The sequence below is a fragment of the Aristolochia californica genome, unplaced genomic scaffold (assembly GCF_029961685.1).
Source record: "Aristolochia californica isolate CCGP_79_NKW_82.1479 unplaced genomic scaffold, dmAriCali1.0.hap1 SCAF_11, whole genome shotgun sequence".
Lineage (NCBI taxonomy): Eukaryota > Viridiplantae > Streptophyta > Magnoliopsida > Piperales > Aristolochiaceae > Aristolochia > Aristolochia californica.
This window is the reverse complement of record NW_027181782.1, coordinates 14,306,180-14,330,210: the sequence shown is the minus strand read 5'-3', so window position 1 is coordinate 14,330,210 and position 24,031 is coordinate 14,306,180. Positions and strand designations below refer to the sequence as shown.

At 35.7% G+C, this 24,031-nt stretch overlaps 1 protein-coding gene across 1 annotated transcript in view; it reads left to right on the top strand.

Annotated features, from left to right (window-relative positions):
* The window catches only part of LOC137944646 (protein transport protein SEC23 D-like), a 75,928-nt gene extending 53,774 nt beyond the window's left edge, over positions 1-22,154 (top strand). The window contains 6 exon segments of the mRNA XM_068790352.1: positions 16,062-16,143; positions 16,246-16,361; positions 16,451-16,546; positions 20,001-20,124; positions 20,949-21,033; positions 21,707-22,154. Of these exon segments, the coding sequence (XP_068646453.1) occupies positions 16,062-16,143; positions 16,246-16,361; positions 16,451-16,546; positions 20,001-20,124; positions 20,949-21,033; positions 21,707-21,918 (715 nt within the window). The 3' untranslated portion in view covers positions 21,919-22,154.
* The last annotated feature ends 1,877 nt before the right edge of the window (positions 22,155-24,031 follow it).

Sequence of the window (24,031 nt, the reverse complement as noted above, 5' to 3'; positions counted from 1 at the left end):
TGTTAATTAATAAGATAATAAAACAGTTTTTGATATTTGTTTTGCGAATATTACCTATATATTACTTATACTTAGGATTATTATATAATACCTTAAGAGATTATTGTGCAATATCATAGGAACTTATAGCTACATATTGTTCTTGGTAATAATAGCATTAGAATTATTTATATATTTTATATTTCTGCCAGAACAAGTAGATAATCTTTTAGCCTCTGATATGTTCTTATTCGTTAATATTTTAGCCAGAATCATAGATAGAACCTTAGATACATGAGTTTTATCTTTATAGCTTTAACAATAGTCTTCTGTAATTTAGTTATCTTTAGTTTTGTCTGTTTTACCTTATCTTTATATTCGTACAGAAGATTTGTAGAGACTCCTAGGCAAATAATTATACCTAGAAGACAAGTAATTAGAAGAACCCCAAATAATTCACCTCTTAATACTCCAGATTAAAGCAGATTAAAGTAGTACCCCTCCGAATTGGTAGCTAGAGGGAGGGAGGGAGGGAGGCTAAGTGTTCTGACAGAACATTAAAGACAGAAGCGTTTTAGGAACTACCTTCTGGCTAAGTGTTCTGACAGAAAATTAAAAGACAAAAGCATTTTAGGAACTACCTTCTGGAAGTTTTTACAACTATCTTTTCCTTCTCTTACGATTGCTTTCATGCTTATACTTTTCATAATACTAGGCATCGTTCTTGTTACCTTAATACTTACTGCTTTTATTGTGTGTTGAGTATTTTCGTTTTTGTTCATATTTACTACTTTATTTTAAGACGTTATTATAGAAAGGTATATAAGGCTGGAAACTACTGGGTGAGGGCTAAGCCCTTACAAACGCCTCAGCCTCAGTTGAGCCAAGCGTTGCTCTCGGTTGTCACAACGCGGTTGTACCTTTTTATGTATATTTGGTTAATTAATAAGATAATAAAACAGTTTTTGAGATTTGTTTTGCGAATATTACCTATATATTACTTATACTTAGGAGTATTATATAATACCTTAAGAGATTATTGTGCAATATCATAGGAACTTATAGGTACATATTGTTCTTGGTAATAATAGCTTTACAATTATTTGGATATTTTATATTTCTCCCAGAACAAGTTGATAATCTTTTAGCCTCTGATATATTCTTATTCGTTAATATTTTAGCCAGAATCATAGATAGAACCTTAGATACATGATTTTTATCTTTATAGCTTTAACAATAGTCTTCTATAATTTAGTTATCTTTAGTTTTGTCTGTTTTACCTTATCTTTATATTCATACAGAAGATTTGTAGAGACTCTTCGGCAAATATTTATACCTAGAAGACAAGTAATTAGAAGAACCCCAAATAATTCACCTCTAAATACTCCAGATTAAAGCAGATTAAAGTAGTACCCCTCCGAATTGGTATCTAGAGGGAGAGACAGACAGAGGGAGGGAGGGAGGGAGGGAGAGAGAGAGATGGAGAGAGAGAGAGAGAGAGCAGCCTATCCATAATAGGATACATAACACTAAGTTAGAAATTATGGCCAGAAAAATAGAAAACTGTGAATTACTCTCCTCAAACATAGATTAGATACAATCGAAAAAGACTCCTGTGATGGGATTGCAGTAGGCATAGAAGAACCAGAAACTTTCTACGTCTACAACCAAGACAAATCTTTTTCTAGCTTACTTGTCAGGGCCAAGATTGTTTTCCCTAATAAACAATCCTTAATATTAGATGCCTTAGTAGACTCTGGCTGTACAAAATGTATCATCCATAGAAGACTCGTTCCCCCTCAGTTTTTCAAGAAAACAACTAAACAAGTTTTTAGCCAACAAGTAGATGGTACTTATAACCCATATACCACCTATTTCGATGAAGGAAAGATCCAATTCTTTACCAACTGCTCTAGCTTTTCTGGATCTTATTCTTTACCTTTGACATGGGTTAGAGCGTTGCTAATATACTTTTATGTATTATGTATTAAACACACACCATCTATAAAACTTAGGAAACAATAAACGCAGTAAGTACCAAAGCGATAAGAACAATTCCTAAGGTTATGAAAAGCACAAGCATAGAGAATCTTTTAGGTTCCTATATATTCTTAATTATTAATATTATAGTTAGAATCGTAGATACATGATCTTTGTCTTTATAGCCTTAGTAATAGTTTTCTGTAATTTGGTTATTTTTAGTTTTATCTATTTTACTTTGTCTTTATATTCTTATAGAAGATTCGTAGAAACCCCTAGGCAAATCTTTATACCTAGAAGACAAATAGTAAGGAGACCTGCAAATCATTTAGCTTTAAATACTCCAGATTAATCAGTACCCCCTCCAAATTGGTATCAAAGCCCTAAGACCTGGAACCCTCCAAAAAATTAGATTATTTAGACCTTAGACTTCCATCAAGATTTGAGATAAAATATATAGGACCTAATTCCCTTAGGTGTCATTTCAACAGTGAAGAACATATTTTACACGGGAATAATCCCCAATTAAATACTATCACAGATCTTATTATAAGTCTAGGTAATAATCTTCAAACAAAGTAACTGAAAAAGAATTCACTTTAACTAAGATACAAGACGAAATTAAGACTTTAAAAATAAAAACAGAAAAACTCTCTGAGAATTTAGACTATCTAAAAAGTAGTAAAGGATCGCAACAAAATATTGATAAAGAAATAGATTTAATATCCCAGAAATTGAAAGGTATCACAATAGAACCTAGAACCTCCTTAGCTAAAAAACCATGGCACTTTTACAGCAAGGTGAAGGATTTACCTCGGAAATAGTAAGTTCTTCTAGAAACCTTAATATAATAGACAGAATAACAGGAAGGAGAAGTGTAGACCAAAGAGATATACAATTAGACGAAATAATAGATATAGATCAAGATATTACTATATTTAGCAAGAATCAATTAAACCTTCTTAACCCCAGACAATTATATAGAACAGGACCATTAAACTTTAATACCGGATTATTTAGACATTACCGAGAAATCCAGATTAGTTGTGTAGGACAAGATTCTGTTAACATTAACTTAATAGCAGAACAAGCCTTTAAAGAAATAGGGGTAAAAGGATTCATTTAGGTCTGATTGTAATAGGGGTAAAAGGATTAGGACGAAAACATCTAGGAACTAAAACCTTACTTAGTATCTACGATGATAGATGGGCAGACCCTAAAAAGGCAATGTTAGGAATCACTGAGGTAGATATGAATCAAAATGGAGGAATATTTTATTGCTCCCCAGACTTCCTTATTGGAATACAAGATTTTAGAAAATATATCAAAATAGGTATTCAGACAAAAGGATATGAATCCTTTGTAGGAAACAATCTTTTATTGTGTATTGAATTCTTAGGAAGGTGTACTTGTTCTAGCACTACTAGGTTCAAGGTTAAAATAGATGATGTAGTTAATTTAATAGGAAACAAAGGAATAAAATTAATTAAGCCTATTAAATATTCTCCAGACATTTTAGCAGGATTAGAATGGAACCTTAAATTTAGAGAAGAAAAAATAATCAGTCCTGAAGAAAGTATCATGTACACAGATACTAAAGGTAACATAAATATTAGATTTAATAGCTATGAACAAAAGAATATAGAAGATACGGAATCAATCTCTAGTGAAAATTATGACCTAATCAATATAGAATTAGAAACAGATGAGATAATATACCCTAAAGAATTATATATATATATATATATATATAGAGAGAGAGAGAGAGAGAGAGAGTCTGGTATGCAGGTTCTATACCTAGGGCTTTTAGACAAGGGATGCAAGCTTCTGGGGAACACTGATTGCATTTAGCTCTTTGTTTTTTGCTAGGATACCAAGCACACTTAAAATAAGGATTACTATCTAACCCTGTATTCCATGACCACGTATGTACACATTCTGAAGTAGTGTCCACTCTTAAAGTTCTTATTTACTCAGAAAATATATTTTTTAATAGGGATCATTTTTTTTTAAATCGATTTTGGTGAGACCACTATCTAACCCTGTGTCGGCCTAGTTGCGTCCTTGGATAACCCACACTAGTCAGCCTCCCTTGCATACAAATAGTTGGCACACAATAAATCTTTTCTCATATACACAAATTTGTCTACATACAACATATTCGAGCGCTCCTTTGAGTCTCTATGTCAATGTCTGATTGATTGGCACTCATCCAGCCCCCCTATATATTGTTGGGGAATTGCTGGCCACATGCCCCTTCGAATGGTCATGTGCTTCTTGGCGCATGCCTCCTCATGTACAACCGCCCCAGCTAACACCCCATGGCCCACGTGACTAGAAACCGTTTAGGAACCATTATAAGCTGAATTTTGATGGTAGCGCCTTTGGGAACCCGGGTTTGGATGGTTTTGGCGGGGTGATTTTTTATCTGGGCGGCACTGCCATACTCTCTTACTATGGCCCTCTCGGAATTGCTGACTCGACCATTGCTGAGTTATCTGATCTCCTTCACAGCTTGTGTATTTTTAAGGATCGCTTTAGTGGTCTCCTTATCATGGAGGGAGACTCCAAGGTCGTCATCGGATGGTGCTCCACCTCATCCTTCCCCCCGTGGCGTCACTGGCAGATTTTTCTTGGTATTTTGGATATTGTATCCACCATTTCTTGTACTTCGTCTCATATACTTGGATCAGCCATTTAGGTTGCTGATTTGTGTGCCTAGGTCCCCCCTTCAATCTCTTATTGTTAGGGGAGGTCTCCTTCGATGCATCTTCCCTTTCTTTGAAATAAGTTTATCATCATTAAAAAAAAAGTTGGCTGCCACTAATCTAACATGCCTCCATGCCTTGGTGTTCAGGCACTAGTCCGTATGTGCCCTGCCTATACGTGCAGTGCCTAGGGGTGGCATCGAGTCGAGTCGAGCCGAGTTTGAATCTGCATATGTTCGAGCTGGGTTTGATTTAAATACTTCAAACTCAAGCTAGAGCCGAGCCCAGCCTTAAGCTTAAAATTGGAATTGAGCTTGAGCAGGGTTCAAGCTCCAACTTACATTTAAAACTTTGCATAAAATACAAGTCAAATAAACTGTGCATAAAATTATGCATAAATTTTACTTAAAATTGGGCATGACCTTAGTACATAAACTCTGCATAAAATTGTCTATAAACTTTGCATAAAATTATTTATAAACACTGCATAATATTATGCCAATGTGACTTATATAAAAACATGACCTATATACAAAATGTGACTTTTATATACATTTCCCACTCTCTTGAGCTTAGCCAAACTCGAACCTGTATATGTTCGAGCTTTGCTTGATTTGAATACTTTGAACTTGAGTTCGAGCTCAAGCTTAGCTTTGAGACTAAAATTGGAATCGAGCTCAAGCCCAAGAATTTTAACCAAATTTGAGCTCAAGCTCGAGTCGGGTTTGAACTTTAACCTACATTTAAAACTTTCCATAAAATACATGTTTAATATTAAGTTCAAAGAATCCTAAAAGTATGGAAAACAAATAGAGATAATCTTGCATATCAGAGTTATTAAGAAACGAAATATGACTAGCTCTATAACTCATAAAGGATCTCAAAATAATTTGTGTTGCATAAATTCTGTACTACATTGCATGGAGAGAATAAGGATGAAGGAAATCAAATGGGAGAAATGAGCTTACCTGTGGCTGACATATATTCCATGACTTTCGTCTGCAACGCCCAGGTCAGCAATACCTAAATGCGGTTGTGCGATCAAGAGATTGAAAGCGCTGAAGATGGAACATGGCAGAAATAGGTTGAGGAAGGACTGAAATACGAAACTTCCCTAAAAATCTGACCATGCATATTACTAGTGGTTGGTAATATGCATGCTCTCTTTTCTTTTCTTTTCCATTTTCCTTGTGCATCCAAACAAGAGAAACCACATTTCTCTTTTTTTTCTCTCTTATTTTTCATGGGCATCGAAACAAGAGAATCGATCTTTTAGTCCCATTCCTCTTCTTGGGTAAATCTTCCTCAACGTACGTCATTTCTGAATAACTGGTGCGCCCAACACTGTCAATAATACCATACGGTTTGACATTGTGCACAACCCCTTTAGGGAAAAACCTCGCGGAAGGGAGCCTGTCCTGGTTATGAAAAAGCTGAGTCTCATCCCGCTCCGACCACAGATCGTAGCCTCCAGAAAATTGAGACCTGATAGCCAAAGCCTTCAACTGCTCGTCGGCTTTGATGGAAAAGAGAGTTGGGGCTCGCTCAACAACCTCCCACGGTCGCTCAAGCTCAAAAACTGCGGCTCTAAGTTCCGCCCTCTGCCTCATTTCGTAAATCTGGCACTCACGGCAAAGACGGGCCTTTAGGAGCTGTTTGGCTTTTTGGGCCTGCATCCGCTTCCACTGCCATTTCGAGACTCCGCCGAGGTAGGTACAAGGCCCCCCACCCAGTTTGTCACGAGGTCAGATGAGCCTAAACTCACTTGGGCTAGCGGAACTCCAACTCCCGTGATGGCCTACCTTCAATTCGTCAAAGGTAGTACAGCCTCTCACCCCTGAGATCAACGTTGCAAACTCCTTCCTCTCAAATGAAGCACGAGCAATGAAAAGATAGAAAGACAATGGAATAGGAAGAGAAAGTAACCTTGTATTAATACTAGAGAAGATTACAAGGAGTGACCGTCCAAGGTGGAAGGCCAGCACTCTACAAAAACTCTCCCTCTCGTCTATGCTGAATGAATCTACAAGGGTTGAATGCCTTGGTATTTATAGGCTTCAACCCCTCCCTTCTCTCATGCTTCCGTCCAATGAGAGCAGAGATCCTCCCTTATCAAATCTCCTTGATTGGATCCTCCATTCAAATCCCTTGATTTGCTCCTTTTTCTTAAAATTCGTTTTACCATTGTTATTTTCCTTAGACACTTTGTTAGCCGAATCATTCTTTCTCTCATATTCGGTTAACTTTTCAGCATTAGATAAAGCTGAAGCTAATGTCTTTCTTCCCGTGGGCTGAGCAAGAATTGAGAAGACGGAAAGTAAAGACATTAGCTTCAGCTTTATCTACTGCTGAAAAGTTAACCGAATATGAGAGAAAGAATTATTCGGCTAACAAAGTGCCTAAGGAAAATAACAATGGTAAAACGAATTTTAAGAAGAAGGAGAAAGGGGAAAAGAAGTCATGGGCAAAGGACGCCAAGGCTAGGCTGGAAGAGAAGAAACGAGGGGACAAACAAAAAAAGGTCCATTGTTTCATATGCGAGGGATTGTCTTAGAAAGAGGTTCCTCAATGCTGCTCAAATCGAGGTGAACAATGGAAGGATTGAGCCTAGGTTGGGCTCCTTAACACTTTTCCATGCTGTTGTCCGTTCAAAGGAGGAGAAGGCTGCTCCACTTCTGGTAAGACCCTTAAGAGAACATCTTTTTATCTCTCTAACACTTGCTGGACATATTGTTAGAGCAGTGGTGGATACTGGCACCACCCACAACTTCCTTTCGTCGGAGGAGGCTAGGCGCCTAAATATACGAGGAGAGAAAGATGGGAGCAAAATGAAAGCTGTAAATTCTGCTGCTCGTGAAGTCTAAGGCATTGCCAAGAACGTCCCGGTGGAGATAGGCAAGTGGGTTGGATTTCTGAATTTTACTATTGTTGTCATGGATGATTTCAATGCGATTTTGGGAATGGAGTTTTTCACGGTTTGTAAGGCATTTGTAATGCCGCATGTTGGCGTAGTGGGGATTATGGACGAGCAAAGTCCTTGTACTATTTCTGAACTTGACAACAAAGATGTAACAAAAAAGGATTTAATGCTATCAGCCCTCCAGCTTAAGAAAGGTCTTAAGCAGGGCCGCTCTACTTACATTGCTTCTATTTGTGCTATAGAGCAGGTAGAGGTCATGCCTACCCCTAAAGAGATACAAGTCGTACTGCATGCATATAGAGATGTCATGCCTGAACAACTTCCAGCGAGGTTACCACCTAGGAGAAGGGTGGACCATTGCATAGAGCTTGAGCCCGGAGCAAGAAAGCCAGTACAAGCACCATACCGAATGGCGCCCAAAGAGCTGGATGAACTGCGAAGACAACTCAGTGAGTTGTTGGACACTGGGTTCATAAGGTCAAGCAAAGCACCTTATGGGGCCCCTATACTGTTTCAGACTAAGAAGGATGGAAGTATGAGACTATGCATCGATTATAGGGCGCTCAACAAGGTAACTATAAAGAATAAGTACCTTTTTCCTCTTATTGCAGATCTCTATGATTAGTTGAAAGAGGCGCAAGTTTTCTCCAAATTGGATTTGCGAAGTGGTTATTGCAAAGTTCAGATTGCTGAAGGAGACGATCTGAAGAATCTAAAGGTGCATTTTGGATACTTACTATGCTATAAATAGATTCCGTATCTGACATGTATTCATCTACTTCTATGAGATCTTGTTGGACATTTTCTACAAGGGTGGATCTCTTAGGGTTAATGTTTTGTCTTTTGGGATAGGTGTTGGCTAAGTGTTCTGTTTGGCCGCAAATATAGCAAGAAAGTTTATTCTTATAGGTTCTTTTTGGGTTAAATCTTCTAACATGTCTATCTTTGTTTAAATATGGTTTCCTACTTTTGAATCTACGGATAAAGTATCCTTTCTTGAAGTATTTTTTATGTTTTCTTAGTTTCTGTCCCGAGTCTTTTAGACCATAAGCTTGGGTAGTATATATCTGCTTACAGATCCCATAATCATCTCCTTTAAGTTGTCTTTGTATTTGAATGTCTGTACATTTTTCTTGAAGGATGGTCATAATAAACTTGGTTCTTTGTCCTATTGAATACACTGCTGTAGGATTTGTTGTTTCTACGTTTTGCCATTTATCATATATTTCTTTTCCTAGTGCTCCTGCTAATTTCCTAAATAACTTTGTGCCTAAGTCTTTGTTGAAAGAATTTCCTGAAATACAGGTATAATAATAATCTTGGAGAAATTTCTTATCATATTTATAATTATGTAAACTAAGTTGCTCTAAATAAACTACTGCATCTTTTTGTAATGTTACAAATCCTAGATTAGGGTCATCTCCTGTTACTAATTGATAAACTTTATTAACAAAATTATAGGGATTGGATCCTAGGCTCATTAGATGGCCAAATTCTTCTGGATTCCCTCTTTCATAACTTTCCCATAAAGCTTTTACGCTTTCTCCTAAAAATGTCTCCAAGTATATGTACATTTCTTCTACATCTTGAGACTGAAAGTTCTGAATATAGTCTGACACTACCTGATTTTTCCAAAGGTCTAATACTGTTGTCCATTCTTGGGGATCATGGGCTGAAAGATTAAAAAAATTTCCTTTGCCCATTTCTTGAAACTTTATAGGTCTTTCTATTTCTTTTCTTTTTCCTTTGGGACGTATCTTGTGATCAAAAGTTACTGGGTCACTATAAGGAATCCTTGGCATATTACCAGAATAATATACTTCCCTAGGAGGAGTTCGTGGATAAGTGGTATAACTATTTCGGGGAATAGTATTAGAGCTTTCTTCATCCATGTATTATTTGATACTTATAGTTTCTTCATCTTTTGTTGGCTCTAGAGGCATTTTTCCTATTCTGATGTTAGTTTCTTGGTCATAGTACAGATCTTCTTCCTCTTGGAGATTTCCATTTTTAATTAAGTGTTCTTCTAAATGAAAAAGTTCTTTTTCTGTTAATTTTAATTCTAGTTCTTTAGGGTATATTATTTCATCTGTCTCTGATTCTCCTTCTATGTGAACTAAATCGTAATTTTCGCTAGAAATTGATTCTGTGTCCTCTGTATTCTTTTGTTCATAACTATTAAATCTAATATTTATATTACCTTTTGTATATGTATACATAATACTTTCTTCAGGACTAATTTTTTTTTCTTCTCTGAATTTAAGGTTCCATTCTAATCCAGCTAAGATATCTGGGGAATATTTGATAGGCTTAATTAATTTAATTCCCTTGTTACCTATTAAATTAAGTACATCATCTATTTTAACTTTAAACCTAGTAGTACTGGAGCAAGTACATCTTCCTAAAAATCCAATACATAATAAAAGATTGTTTCCTACAAAGGATTCATATCCTTTTGTCTGAATACCCATTTTAATATATTTTCTGAAATCTTGTAGTCCTAGGAGGAAATCAGGGGAGCAATAAAATATTCCTCCGTTCTGATTCATATCTACTTCGGTGATTCCTAACATAGCTTTTTTAGGATCGACCCATCTATCATCATAGATGCTGAGCAGAGTTTTGGTTCCTAGGTTTTTTCGTCCTAATCCTTTTACCCCTATGACAATTAAACCTAAATGAATTAAAGTATATAATTTCTTAATTTCTTTGAAAGCTTGTTCTGCTATTAAGTTTATGTTGACGGAATCCTGTCCTACACAACTAACTTGAATTTCCCTATAATGTCTGAATAATCCAGTATTAAAATTCAAAGGTCCTGTTCTATATAACTGTCTAGGATTAAGGAGATTTAATTGATTATTACTAAAGAAAGTAATATCTTGGTCTATGTCGATTATTTCGTCTAACTGAATATCTCTTTGGTCTACACTTCTTCTTCCTGTTATTCTATCTATTATGTTAAGATTTCTAGAAGAATTTTTCCGAGGTAAATCCTTCACCTCGCTGTGAAAGTGCCATGGTTTTGTTGATGATGAAGTTCTAGGTTCTATTTTGACAGCTTTTAATTTCTGAGTTATTAAATCTATCTCTTTATCAATATTTTGTTGCGATCCTTTACTAGTTTTTAGATAATCTAAATTTTCAAAGAGTTTTTCTGTTTTTACTCTTAAGGTTCTTAATTCGTCTTGTAGTTTGTTCAAAGTAAATTCTATTTCTATTACTTTGCTTTGTAGATTATTGCCTAAACTTATAATAAGATCTGCGATACTATTTAATTGTGAATTATTTCCGTGTAATATGTGTTCTTCACTATTAAAATGACATCTAAGACAATTAGGTCCTATGTATTTTATATCAAATCTTGATGAAATTCTTAAGTCTAAATAATCTACTTTTTTAAAAGGTTCCAGGTCTTAAGGCTCTGATACCAAATTTAGGGGGTACTAATTTAATTTAGTCTGGAGTATTTAAAGGAGAATTATTAGGAGATCTTCTTATTACTTGCCTTTTGGGAATAAAAACTTGCCTAGGGGTTTCTACTATTCTCCTATAGGAATAGAGGGATAAAGTGAAACAGATAATACTAAATATGAAAAAGTTACAAATAACTATTGTTAATGCTATAAAAACAAAGATCATGTATCTAGGATTCTTCCTATAATATTAGCAATTAAAAATATATAGGAGACTAAGAGGTTTTCTAGTTGTTCTGGTATGAAAACAAAATAGTTAAATAACTCCACAACTAATATAAATAAAAATATATAGGAGACTAAGAGGTTTTCTAGATGTAAGGTTCTGTTTGGACGGAAACTTGAACTAAGCCTGTATGTACTACTGCTTCAGGCAAAGTCTGGGAGTGTTGGATAGGAACTTTTGTTAGGGCTTCATCTATTTCTTCGTAGCATAACAATTTATTATCTAATTTGACTATGGAGTTGTCTATCTATTGTTCAAGGGCAAGAATTGTAGAATTATTGGGTTGTTTACAGCTTCCTGGAAGTTTACAGGGACAAGATGTTGATTCTGATACCAATTTAAAGGGGGTACTAATTTAATTTAATCTAGTCTGGAGTATTTAAAGGTGAATTATTATGAGATTTTCTTATTACTTGCCTTCTAGGTATAAATATTTGCCTAGGGGTTTCTACTACTCTTCTGTAGGAATAAAGGATAATATAAGACAGATAATACTAAATATGAAAAGATTACAAATAACTATTGTTAATGCTATAAAAACAAAGATCATGTATCTAATATTCTACCTATAATATTAGCAATTAAAAATATGTAAGAAACTAAAAGGTTTTCTAATTGTTCTGGCAGGGAAACAAAGTAATTAAATAATTCAACCACTATATAAATAAAAACAGGATACTAGTATAAGTTCCTATATTTTAAATCTTCTACCGTAATATATGGAGTTGTAAAAAAGAGTTAGATATATATAGTATATAGGTAATATGGGTAAGATTATTCTAAAAAACTGTCTTAATATTTTATTAACTAACCAAATAAACATAAAAGTATAGCAGCGTTGTGGCTTCTGGGAGCAACGCTTGGCTTCGAAGAGGTAGAGGCGTTTGTCAGCCCTCACCCAGAAGTTTCCAGCCTAATATACCCTTATGTATAAACACAAAAACAAACACCAAGCCACACAATCTATAAAACTTAGCAGACAATAAAAGCAGTGAAGATTAAACAGATAAGAACAATACCTAAAGTTATAAAAAGCACAAGCATGGAGATGATTACGAAAAATAAGTAAGAAGTGTAATTCTCGAGGGGTTTATCTTTAGATCAAAGCTGTTTAGATCTTTATGCTTACTCCTTCAGGTATGGGAAACGCAAGACACAGAGAGGTGTGCAATTTCCTAGCATTAAGCTTCTGCCACGGGCTCCAACATTTAGTCCCAAGAAAACAAAGCCCTGAAACCTCCTTGGGTATAAACGGGCAGAAACAAGGGACGCATGGACCGTGAAGCATCAAAGGAATACCGCAATGCTTTTACTCTGTGCTTGGGATTAACCCCGGGTTAGAGGAGGAAGGTACAGATCTAAACAGACAGAGATATTCTTTGATTAAATATCTTTGGGTTTGAGGATCTTCCTCTTGATCAATGTTCTTAAGCACAAGTTGTTGTTCATTCGTAAGAACATTAATTTTATGCATTTGTGCCATAGATTGTAGATGAGAACAGCTACAATCTTGGTCTTCTTCTGATTGGCTGGATGAGGCATAATCAATATCATCCCCAGAATCAGAGTTTAAGAGAATTTTGGCCAACTGAATTCTTAATCCTTCATCAATCTGAAGTTTGTTAAGTTTCTCTTTAGTTTTGCATCTATTTGAATAGTGGCCTAATTTACCACATTTGTAACAGACAATTTTCTTTTTGTCTGGAGGATTTCTTCTAGGAGGTGGTCTCTGACGAGGAGGAGGTCTCCTAGATTCATGACGAGTCTTTTGATGAGACTGTCTTTTTGGATATCTCCTACTCTGGTGTGAATAGGGTTCATGTCTCTTAGAGTGAGAGACTTTACCTTTTCCCTTCCTTTGATTGGAGGGTGATGGACCTGTGTCACAAGCAAATTGTTCACAGAATTCACCAAGCTCACGCTTTCCAGTAAGATTTTGTTTCTTAAGCTGAGCTTGAAGCTTTAAATCATTACATAAGGTCAGCCCTTCTTGGATGATAGCACTGGTAAGGAGACCATATGTATATTGATGGTAGTTTATAATTCCTACCTCATTACCTAACCTTTTTCTTACCTTGCTGGCAAAACGAGTTGGTAAACCATCAATAAATTTTGCTTTCCAATATTCATTATTGGCATCTGGTCTTTGTGTAACCTTAGTGAGGAAAACATCTTTATACCAGCAAAACTGGCTAAGTGTTCGACACCTAAGATTTTGCAAAACCTCTCTTCCCTTATCTGATTGGGAAGTCAGATTTCCAATGAAATGATGAACAATACAGGAAATCAAGGTATAAACTGCATCGTCCTCACCTAGTTAGGCTTGGCCAGATTCAGTTTTGATAACCTTCTTTGAATTATAAATTTCCTGATGTTGTTTAGGGGTGAGGATATTATCCCACCCCTGCAGTAAGCATTTCTGCAATTCCTTGATCGAAATTCTTATGTTGCCGACAGATTGTACAATACATAAGCATTCGGTGACAATGTTCTAATATCTGATATTCAAATAATCCATCTATATTCCATTCATAAATGGATTTGCCATCATAAGATTTTTTATCTAAATAAACATTCTCCTCATACAATAGGTCTTGAGGTGTAGGCCTATGGTAATAGAGTTTGTTAGGTAGATCCCATTTCCGAGTAGAGTTTTTCTCATAATCCAATTTTTGGATACGCGGATCTTGTATCATGTCTTGAAGAATTTCTTCAGTCTGATTGACATTGGTTAAACCTAAATCTTTGAGATTAGAGTTTTGACCAATATCAGAATCAGAATATGCTGAAGGAGTTAAATCCTCAGAATTTTGAGATGAAAAACCTTCATTTAGTGAGATTCTAATGTTTGAATACTTTTCAGAATCTTCGCAGCTTTTGCTTCTTTGGCTTGTTTTAGTTGATCTTCAGAAAGATTCAATCTTCCAAGCTGAGATAATAATTCATCAGCAACTTCAGAATTATTATCCCATTTAAAGTTCCTAATAGGAGCGGGTGGTTTGATGAGCGGTTTATTGTTCATCAACAAAGGTAATTTTCGAGAAGATAAGTTATAAGGATTCTGACAATATTTCTCTGGATTTTACCTTTATCCAAAAAATCTTCAATACGAATTAGCTGTTGGCCAATTGTTTTGAGATTTAAATTGGTAAAATTGTTTTGTCTCCTGATTTGACCCATAGGATTAAGAGTGGAGAGAGAGAGAGAGATGCTCGTGCTTGTCAGCCAACCAGATGATTATTGTCGGAGAGTAGACAGTTAATGACCCTATGTGCTGTCTTTCCAAACCATGAGGTCAACAACCTGTCCTAAGAATGTATCTGTTCTCAAGGTGGTTAAGAAGGTTTCTTGCCTCATCCATCCCAGTGTTGGTCAAAGCACGCCTCTGATTAAGGTCTCAAGGACAAAATGTACCACTGTGATGAAGGGAATTTTGGACCTTAATTTGAGTGTGTTTGGCATATGCATGTAGACCTCTGACCCAGGATCAAGCAAACATCTGGTGAAGTTATCTTTCTGGACATCAATTCGTAATCCACTAAAAAAACTGAGTGAGCTTGCAGATGGATTTCATAGCACTAAATGCAGAGTGAGGGAGGGGATGTGGAGGAAACCATGAGACTGTTCAAGCATTGTGGCCTCTGCTTCATGGTTTGAGGCTGTCTAGAGATTGCTTTTCATCTTGCTTAGACTTGAAGGAGCCTCTTCAAATGTCACCTAGTGGGCTTAGGCTAGATCCCTCCATTTTGGAAGCTCTCACATATGTTTAAGGAGATCGATGACAAGTTTTTTTTTTAAAAAGTTCTCTTGCTGTTTCTTGGGTATGCACCCTTTGCTCAGCAATTCTCCATGATATTTCTTTCGTTGGGAGTGGCTACAGCAGTCAATCCTATCATGGGTGATTGCATTCCCCTCGTATAGATGGACTGGCGATGATGGGCTCCTTGCAGTCATCTAATGTTTTTAGTAGCCAGCTCATGTATCTATTCTGTACTATCTAAAAATAAAAATGACAGAGAGAAGGAAAAGGAAGTGATGTGCAGTGATGGGGAAGATGCAGTCATTAGATTTTGTTGGTTCTCTTATAAATGTTTCTTGGGAAGGGGCTTAGAAGCTCTGTTTGTGCACCAAATTGGTGTATTGGTCTTTGTTTCACCCTTATGATGTTATTTGTGGTTGTGATTTGGAGCTTGGATGCAGGTGGTACGAAGCTGAAAGCTGCTTAGCCTTTGCATGCATCCGCTCTTTGCCCTTGATTTCTCATAGTGGAAGACATAAAGGCAGATTATGTTGTTGTTTTTTCTATTGAATTTCTTTAATATTACATAAAAAAATTTATGGGAGAGGAAGGGAGGAGGGGAAATTAACAGATTAGTGTCTGGAGTGCCAAAAAATGTAAAAAAGGGCTTGCCGTCTTTGCTGCCTGCCACAATGGTAATGAGGCTCTGTGCTTTCATGGACATTTTGATTGTGTGGTCACTACCTTCTCCATTGATTACATGAAAATTTTGCGTTATCTTTATTCTTAAATAAAACATCTATGAGTAAGCTGATTGGTAGTGAGTGCTAGATTACCCTCAAACTGGTTTGTTTGACTGTTTTATTAATTGAAAGAGGGTGAAGCTTTATTCCGATATTACATGTATGACTCAACACAAGTATATGACTCATAATGGGCAAGGATAAGCTATAGTCCACTACTGTCTATATTTTGACAGTTTCATGGGTAGCTTAATCTAAGTTCATTTTTGAAAATATAATTGATGTTTCAGATACCGGATGCTTAGCCGTTCATATGCCTTTCGATGCATACTAAGATTGAGAACATCCTCTGATTTCCAGCCAGGACGCTCGGTATGGTCTTGGAGATCTTCAAAAACATTTAAGTTTTGCTTCTGATTCATATCTAACTAAGAGCTGCTCTTATGTGGTCTGATTTACTTTTTTCTTCTATAGTATGGTCATTTCTTTGCAGATCCTCAGTATGAGAACGTTCAGCACATTATATGTTGCGACTCTTATGCCACTTATGGTTATGACTTTGATTTTTCTAATTCTGTGGGATTCTCGAGGTATTCAGATCCTGTCTTGATGTCATATACTGAGAAGGATGGGTCTTTATTTTAGAAATATGAAACAATATGTCTTAAATCATGTACAGACAGACAGAGCCTCCTGTGGTACAAATTGCTTTCCAGTATACTGTCATTGTGCCACCTGAGGAATCTTCAGTTTCAGGATCAAGTGCTGAAAACAAGTACGTATAACCAGCTGCCATGTGCTAGGAAGTCCTTGTCTTTTCATTTGTGGTCATTCTGTGTTTTAATCAACTCTAAAATTTATAATTGCTCTTACCTACAGTTAAAGTTGTGTAAACATCAAAGTTTTTTTAACCCAGAATCATATGTATTTTAGGTTTCTTGTACTATGTCATCACAAGGATTTCTCTGGTTTTTCATATTCTATTGTAATTAGTATTATAGAAGCAGTGTATGGAGATCAGAAATTGGTCTAATATTAGAGTTTCTTGGGAAGAGGAGTAATAAGCTGTTCTCTATCTCTTTTTTCTTTTTTTGTATAAAAGCGAGATAGTAATTTATTAGTAGAGAGAGGTACAAGATGTTAAAAGCAAACTTAAAAAGCATACAACTGAATAGTTATTAGCTGTTCTCTATCTCTTTTTTCTTTTTTTGTATAAAAGCGAGATAGTAATTTATTAGTAGAGAGAGGTACAAGATGTTAAAAGCAAACTTAAAAAGCATACAACTGAATAGTTATTAGAGGACATTAAAGAAAACAAATACAATAGCACAACCAATCTATTACAATGTTAAGCAATGGGAAGGGAATCTCCCACAATGAGTTGTTGTTCCAAGAAATCAGTTAGATGATTCACATCCCCATAGAGTGGCATCCAACTCTTCCATCAAATGCCTATAAAGGTCGATAATTTTCTCAAAAATCAGAATTAAGCATCAAGGTGAGGACTTCCCTGAACATCCTGCTGGAAACAACAGCCAAATCACCTCAATGATGGCAGGATTAGAAAAAAGATTTGGTAAACACTCTTAAGGCCTATGAGGAGGATCAAAAACTCTACCTCAATGGGTCACACTGCATCCACCAGCTAGGCTAGGATTGCTCTGAGATCAAAATTGTGCTTTTACCACCTGTTCTATGGTAGTGTCTACTCCTTGATTGTCTCCATTCTAGCAGTCAAATGTGAGGCAATCAGCTTTCTGTTTCTCTCTGAATGGATCCAAGGAGAGGAAAAAGGTAAGGAATTTCATTGGACCAAAATTTTATGTAGTTCTAAATCTTAGTTGATTAGTCAATTTGGGAGGTCCACTCCTCAACCTGTAGACCTTACTGTTTTCAAGGCTAAACTTATCGGGACTTATTCTTCTCTCTCTGACCGGACCTAACATCTTATACTGAGATGAAGACTATCTTGGCAACTTATTCAACTCTAGCCCTCATAGAGCAATAAACAACACTGTTATGCTGGAAATTTGCTGCCATTTTCATCATTACTTTGTTTCTCTTATTCATGCAAACTTTTTTTTAGGGGATTGTTTGACTTTCTTCAAGCATCTTCTAGGGGGTTTTGTTGGCAAAGAAATGAGTTTTGCCAGCCTCAAACAGCAGCTGCAGCATTTGATAATTACTCTTTGCTTTGGTCAATGCTCTTGTTAATGTCACAAAAAAGATCTTGGTCATTGTTATTGTAAAATAATCAGATATGAGAAAGATGAAGTTTTGGAGTGAAGAATAGCCAATTCTGGGAAGTCTCACTTTGCGTCAACATTGATCAACCCCTATATAAAGATGTCATCGAGTTGATGTGCAGAGCAAACATACCATGTTATAATCTTGCCACTCATAATTGCATCGTGAATGAAATGACAATTTGCTTCAATGTATTTAGTTCTCTCGTGAAATATTGGATTGTTAACAATAAAACTAACAGCCTGATTGTCACAAAATATTGCCATAAGTTTTCAATTGAGAACCCAAACTCTATCGCTAAAGACTTAATCCACATTATTTCACAAGCGGCATACGCTTGACCTTGCTAGTATAGTTTGTTTTGGTACTTTTTCTAGGTCACAAGGTTACTGCTCATAAATGTGCAATAAGCACTCACTGAGGTTCTACTGATTTTAGACTTTACATTGTCAACATTTTGAAAACCTCATTATTTCTAGATTATGGTGTGGTTTATGAAACAATCCCTGTCCACATTTTAAATACCATAATATCTGTTTCACAACTTCAACTCCTCAGGTTTTCCATAAACTGACTGACAACACCATCAACATAGGAAATATTAGGTTGAGTCTTAAATCAGCTTACCAACAAGTCTTGTAGTATTGGGTCTTATCTTTAGGTATTGGAGTCTGACATTATCAACATAGGAAATGTTAGGTTGAATCATTGGATCGTTATTCAGTTTGCTAACAAGTTGTCTATATTGGGTCTTATCTTTAAACATTGGGTTTTGTTCATCATGCAAATTTGCATTTGTTTGCATCACTCTCTGTTGACTTTGCTCCAAATAAACCTCTCTCAGCTTATCTTAGTCTACATATCAGTTGTATATTTCCTTTGTGTTCGTATAATTCTCTCCTTGTTTCATGCAACATCAATATTGAGGAAGTAATTCAGGTGTCTTAAATCCTTGGTTTGAAAATGTTGTTTGATATTCTCACTTTCTTGTTGTGTAGTCATCTACATAGACTATTAAGATAACAATACTTTTGTCCCTCTGGAGAACAAAGATAAAGTGGTATGAATGGCTCTTTTTAGACCCCAAGCCTATCATCGTTTGACTGAATTTATCAAACCAAACTCTTGGCTCGGTTTTAGACCATATATTGCCTTTCCAATCTACGAGCCCTATATTTCTCCCCTTGAGCAACATATCTAGGATATTGCTTGATATAGGCCTTTACAATAATATCTTCATAACAAAAAGACATTTTTAATGTCCTACCCTTTATTAACAGTAATAGAATTGGATGAAATTTAATTTGACATCAGGAGAGAATGTTTCATAAAAACCCAGTGACAACTACAACAATGTGGCTCTGATACCATTAAAATAATCAGAATTAGGAAAGATGAAGTTTTGGAGTAAAGAATAGCCAACTACAGGAATTCTCTCTTTGCGTTAATCTGAGATTAGGATATATATCGAACCTTCATCCCTTAATAAATTTGTCTAATGAGTTTTTACAAGATGAGACTAAAATACCTGTGAGTAAAAGCCTACCTGTCACTCAGAATAAGTTGAGGGACTGAACTACCATTAACTTAAAAAGCAAGCTCTCAGCATAAACCACAATAACAGGAATGCCCCTGAATTATAAGAAACACCTGTCCACAGTTGTTAAGAAAATCTTATTTGCCTTTTAGAAAGAAAAAAATATGAACATTGATGTTAACAATATTTTGTGGAATTGGATTCTTTTGACTGATGATTGATAGGTACTAGTATTTAATTACTCGAGGAAATAAAATTTTGAAACTGTTTCTTTTTTTTTTTAATTCAAAGATGTTTGTTGGTAACTACTCCGTGAAAAACTTTCTCGTATATTGTTTCTGTTTTGGCCTTTTTCATTGTTGAAATGTGGTTGTCAATGTCTTCCCCTAACTGTCAACATTCTTCTCACTGCATTTTTTATGGCATAACAATGTACTTTCTTTAGGTCCAGATACTCCCTTAAGCGGCACTTAAGGATAAGGACATTTCAATATGCTACAGCTGCAAATATGAATGAACTTTACGACAGCGTTGATCCTGAAGTTGTGTTGTCAATCCTTGTTCATAAGGTTGTTTCGTATCAAATTTTTTTTGCTGTATTTTATTATTAGATTTCATTTGTTTCTTAGTGTAGAACAAGCTAGTTTTATTGAGAGTTTGGAATATCTTGGTTGAGTAAGACACTTCTGTATTTGAGAGGCCTAATATGCATCACCATTCTGAATGGCTTTTTGAGCATTGGCGGGAAATTTGGTTTAAGGCAACAATCTATACCTGAAGCTCATCTAAACGTTTTGGGTCCAAAACAGTTAGTGTTGTTGGATTAAAAAATTGGACCAGGGGCTATGGATGAACTCAAGTACACATGAGCATTATCTAGGTAAAAGGGGTGTTACATCTTTTAGGTAAGCTAGAGATTGATGCATTAGTGCCTTTTCCGTGTGATACATTCTGTAAATTGTCACTGTTGATGAGTGTGTGTGTGTAGATATATATATTTGGTTTTGTTTTCTCATTAGCATTTTTTTCTTTGTATGCATTTAATAATATGGAATTGACCATTTCAGAAAAAAAAAAGGGGAATTTGTCAAATGCTTAGCTATCTGCAGTATTTTTTTGACTTGATTGTGGTAATATGGTTTGTGAACATGATTTCTCTGCCATTGATGTTGAATCATAAATTTCCTGTGCCAAATATGCCTTCTGGTTTACTATACTACTTAAAGTTCCATCACATGTGGAGAAGGGAAAAAGAAGGAAAACTGTTGTGTTTTCGAGTCAATTAAACTAGTCAAAAACATTAAGGTCAGTCCTGACTGGAGACTTGAGTACCACAATCTACTTTATATTGATCCTTCCTGCTCATTTGCCCTTGTTTGGCACAAATTTTCAGGTAATTTCAGCTTCTTTGGAGCAAGGAATTAGGGAGGGAGGCATAACAGCAGATCCGGCACTCCCCTTTCCTCCTCCACAAGACTGTAAGTTATTTCCTTTTTGGTTCTTCAAATACTGATGCTAGGAGGAAGGCATAAAATTTGGGTTTACATTCCAGGTTTTGGAATTTGATTCCTACCTGTAGCCTGTAGTTAGGATTTAAAAAATCCTTTAGTTGTTAAGTTTGATTGTGAGCTCATAAATATTTAACCAAGTTATTCCAACTGCACTGTCACAAGAAATGTGTTTCCTTTTTGTGGTTCATCAAGTAATCATACCAGGAGAAGGCCCTAAAATTTAAACATAAGATTTGGGGGTTAGAATCCAGTCATTCTGTTTGTCAAGTCCCATAAGGATGTTGTGTGACATCCTTGTGCAGAAACAGATCGATATGTGATCTTAACTGGGGTCATATTCTTGCAATCACATGTTAAATAGATTATGTTTGTTGAGTCTAATGGTGGGTTTGGAAATATTTAGCTCAAATGCTGCAGGGTTACAGGAAAGTAATCCTGACATGATGGGGCCACCGAGTGGAAATCAAGGATCATCTGATTGCTCATTTTTCTTGGATTATATGCATAATCTTTTTGGAATGACCAGCCAGATGGACCCTACTCTCTCCTTTGGGTTCTAGACCTTTTTTAGTTAACGATTTCAATAACAGTGTTTAGATTGTTTTGCTTCACCTACTAATACTAATGTTATTTGGTGCAGGCCTCTTGCGAACAACAATTAACAAACTGAAACAAGACAGAAGTATCACTCCAAAGCTCACATTTATTCAAGGGGGACAGGACGATGCCACTGTGTTCGAAAACTATCTCATAGAAGAGCAGGATGTTGATGGTAATGGTTTAACAAGTGTGGTAGGCTTTGTATCCTTCTTGGATGAAGTGACTCAGCGGGTGGCGGAGTATCTTGCATAAATGAGTTAGCTAGATAAATGTTCTTGCAGTACCAAATCATGCTTTGTGTCAAAACCCATGGAGCAGCCTTTGATATCGCATTGGTATTTTGCTTCCTCGTCTTTTAGTTTCTGCTCTTTTCAGAGGCGGTAGTCAGAAGGGGCGACGAACGAGTCGTCCACCCCTATAATCACTTTCGAGTGAAGAAAGAAATAGGTCCCTCATCTGTGTCCCTTAGAGTGAGCGACAGAGAACTAATTAGAATCGAGAATACTGAAACCGAAAAGTATTTCTTCCTTTTTTAGAAGCAACTCGTTCATTTTGACGGTTACTACATCGAACTGTGGGACTCATAAAATATGGCTGGACATCGTACTACTTTCTTTCTTTCTCCTAATTATTCAATCCTATGGTTCAATTCTCTGCAAGCTGAAATGTCTTCATGTCTCTTCATTTGCAAGGGAAAAAGGTCGGCCTAGTAAGAAGCTCAGGACTTCCACTAAGGTTTTATAATTTTGAAAACCCCAACTCTCGTTATGTATTTGGTTGCTCTCCTGTTCTTCCCTTGATTGTTTTTTCTTGGCAGGAGGATTATCGAATTGATGTTGTTGATGATGATGTTGATTATGCCGAAGATTTTGATGAGGATCATCGTGAAGGTATTACTTTTGCTCGTTTTTTCGTTTTGTTTTAGCTTTTTGTTTTTAGTTCACTTTAGGTGCTTCAATTGTATTTATGGGTACGGAATATGGATTATGAAGATGAAAGCGAACTGACGAAGAGGGATTTTTCTAAACTCGAATTAGAGCCTGATCATGCAAACCGCCCTTTATGGGCTTGCGCTGATGGCCGGATCTTTCTTGAGACATTCTCACCGTTGTATAAGCAAGCCTATGATTTCCTCATTGCAATTGCTGAGCCCGTTTGCCAGTATTTAAGATGTCCTTCTATTTTCTTCTACTTAAAACTCTGTGGTTGCTCATTATCATTTTGTTGGAAAAATGTTGTGCAGGCCAGAGTCTATGCATGAGTATAACTTGACGCCTCATTCCTTATATGCTGCTGTTTCTGTTGGGTTCGAGACTGAAACAATAATTACTGTTTTGAACAAGCTATCAAATACTAAGCTCCCTAAAGAAATGATTGATTTCATTTATGCTTCAACTTCTAATTATGGGAAAGTAAAACTTGTACTAAAGAAGAACCGGTACTTTGTGTTGTCCCCTTTCCCAGTGGTGCGAATTTGGTCTCGTATTCCACAAGTGGTTTATTATTATTATTGATGTTGTTATTATCATTATTATTATTCTTATGGTGATGAGGGGAATTTGGAACTTATGCTTTACATGATACTTGCAGGTGCTGAAGACTTTGCTGAAGGACGAGGTTATATCTAAAGCGAGAATTTATTCCAATGAGGTAATTTATTTTGCTGTTATTTTCTTCATGCATGTCCACTTTATTTTTCTGAGGTGTTATTCTGAGTTGTGCCTTTTTATATTTTGTCTTTTATCTTATCTTTTTGGCGAGTAATAGAAAATTTCTCTCATCATGGTAATTTTAATATTTTTAACGACATCAAGTAACTAGTAATGGAAGAGTATTTTTTTATCTGACAATAACTAATTTTATTTTTTTGTTTTTGTCGTAGGTGGAGATTTTGCTCATGCAAGGACGTATATTATTTTCTAGCATTAAGAGAAACAATTATAGTTTGTAATTTTATAATGGATTTATAGTTTTTATTTGGGTGATTGTAAAGTGATAGTGATATTTCATTTAATTTTGTTGTGTTTGATTATTGTTTATAATATTATGCAGTGTATAAAGTGTTTAGACTATTTTATGGAGTGTTTATGGAATGTATAGATAATTTTATGAAGTGTTTATGGAGTGTTTATGGAGTATTTTTGGAGTGTTTATACAGGTATTATGTATATTGATTATGCCCAATTTTAAGTAGAGGTCATGTCGAATTTTATACAGGTATTATATACATAAATTATACTCAATTTTAAGAAGAGGTTATGCCTCAATCTTATACATGTATTATATAAATAGGTTATGCCTAATTTTTTGTAGAGGTCATATCCAATTTATGTAAAATGTATGTATAATTTTATATATAATTTAT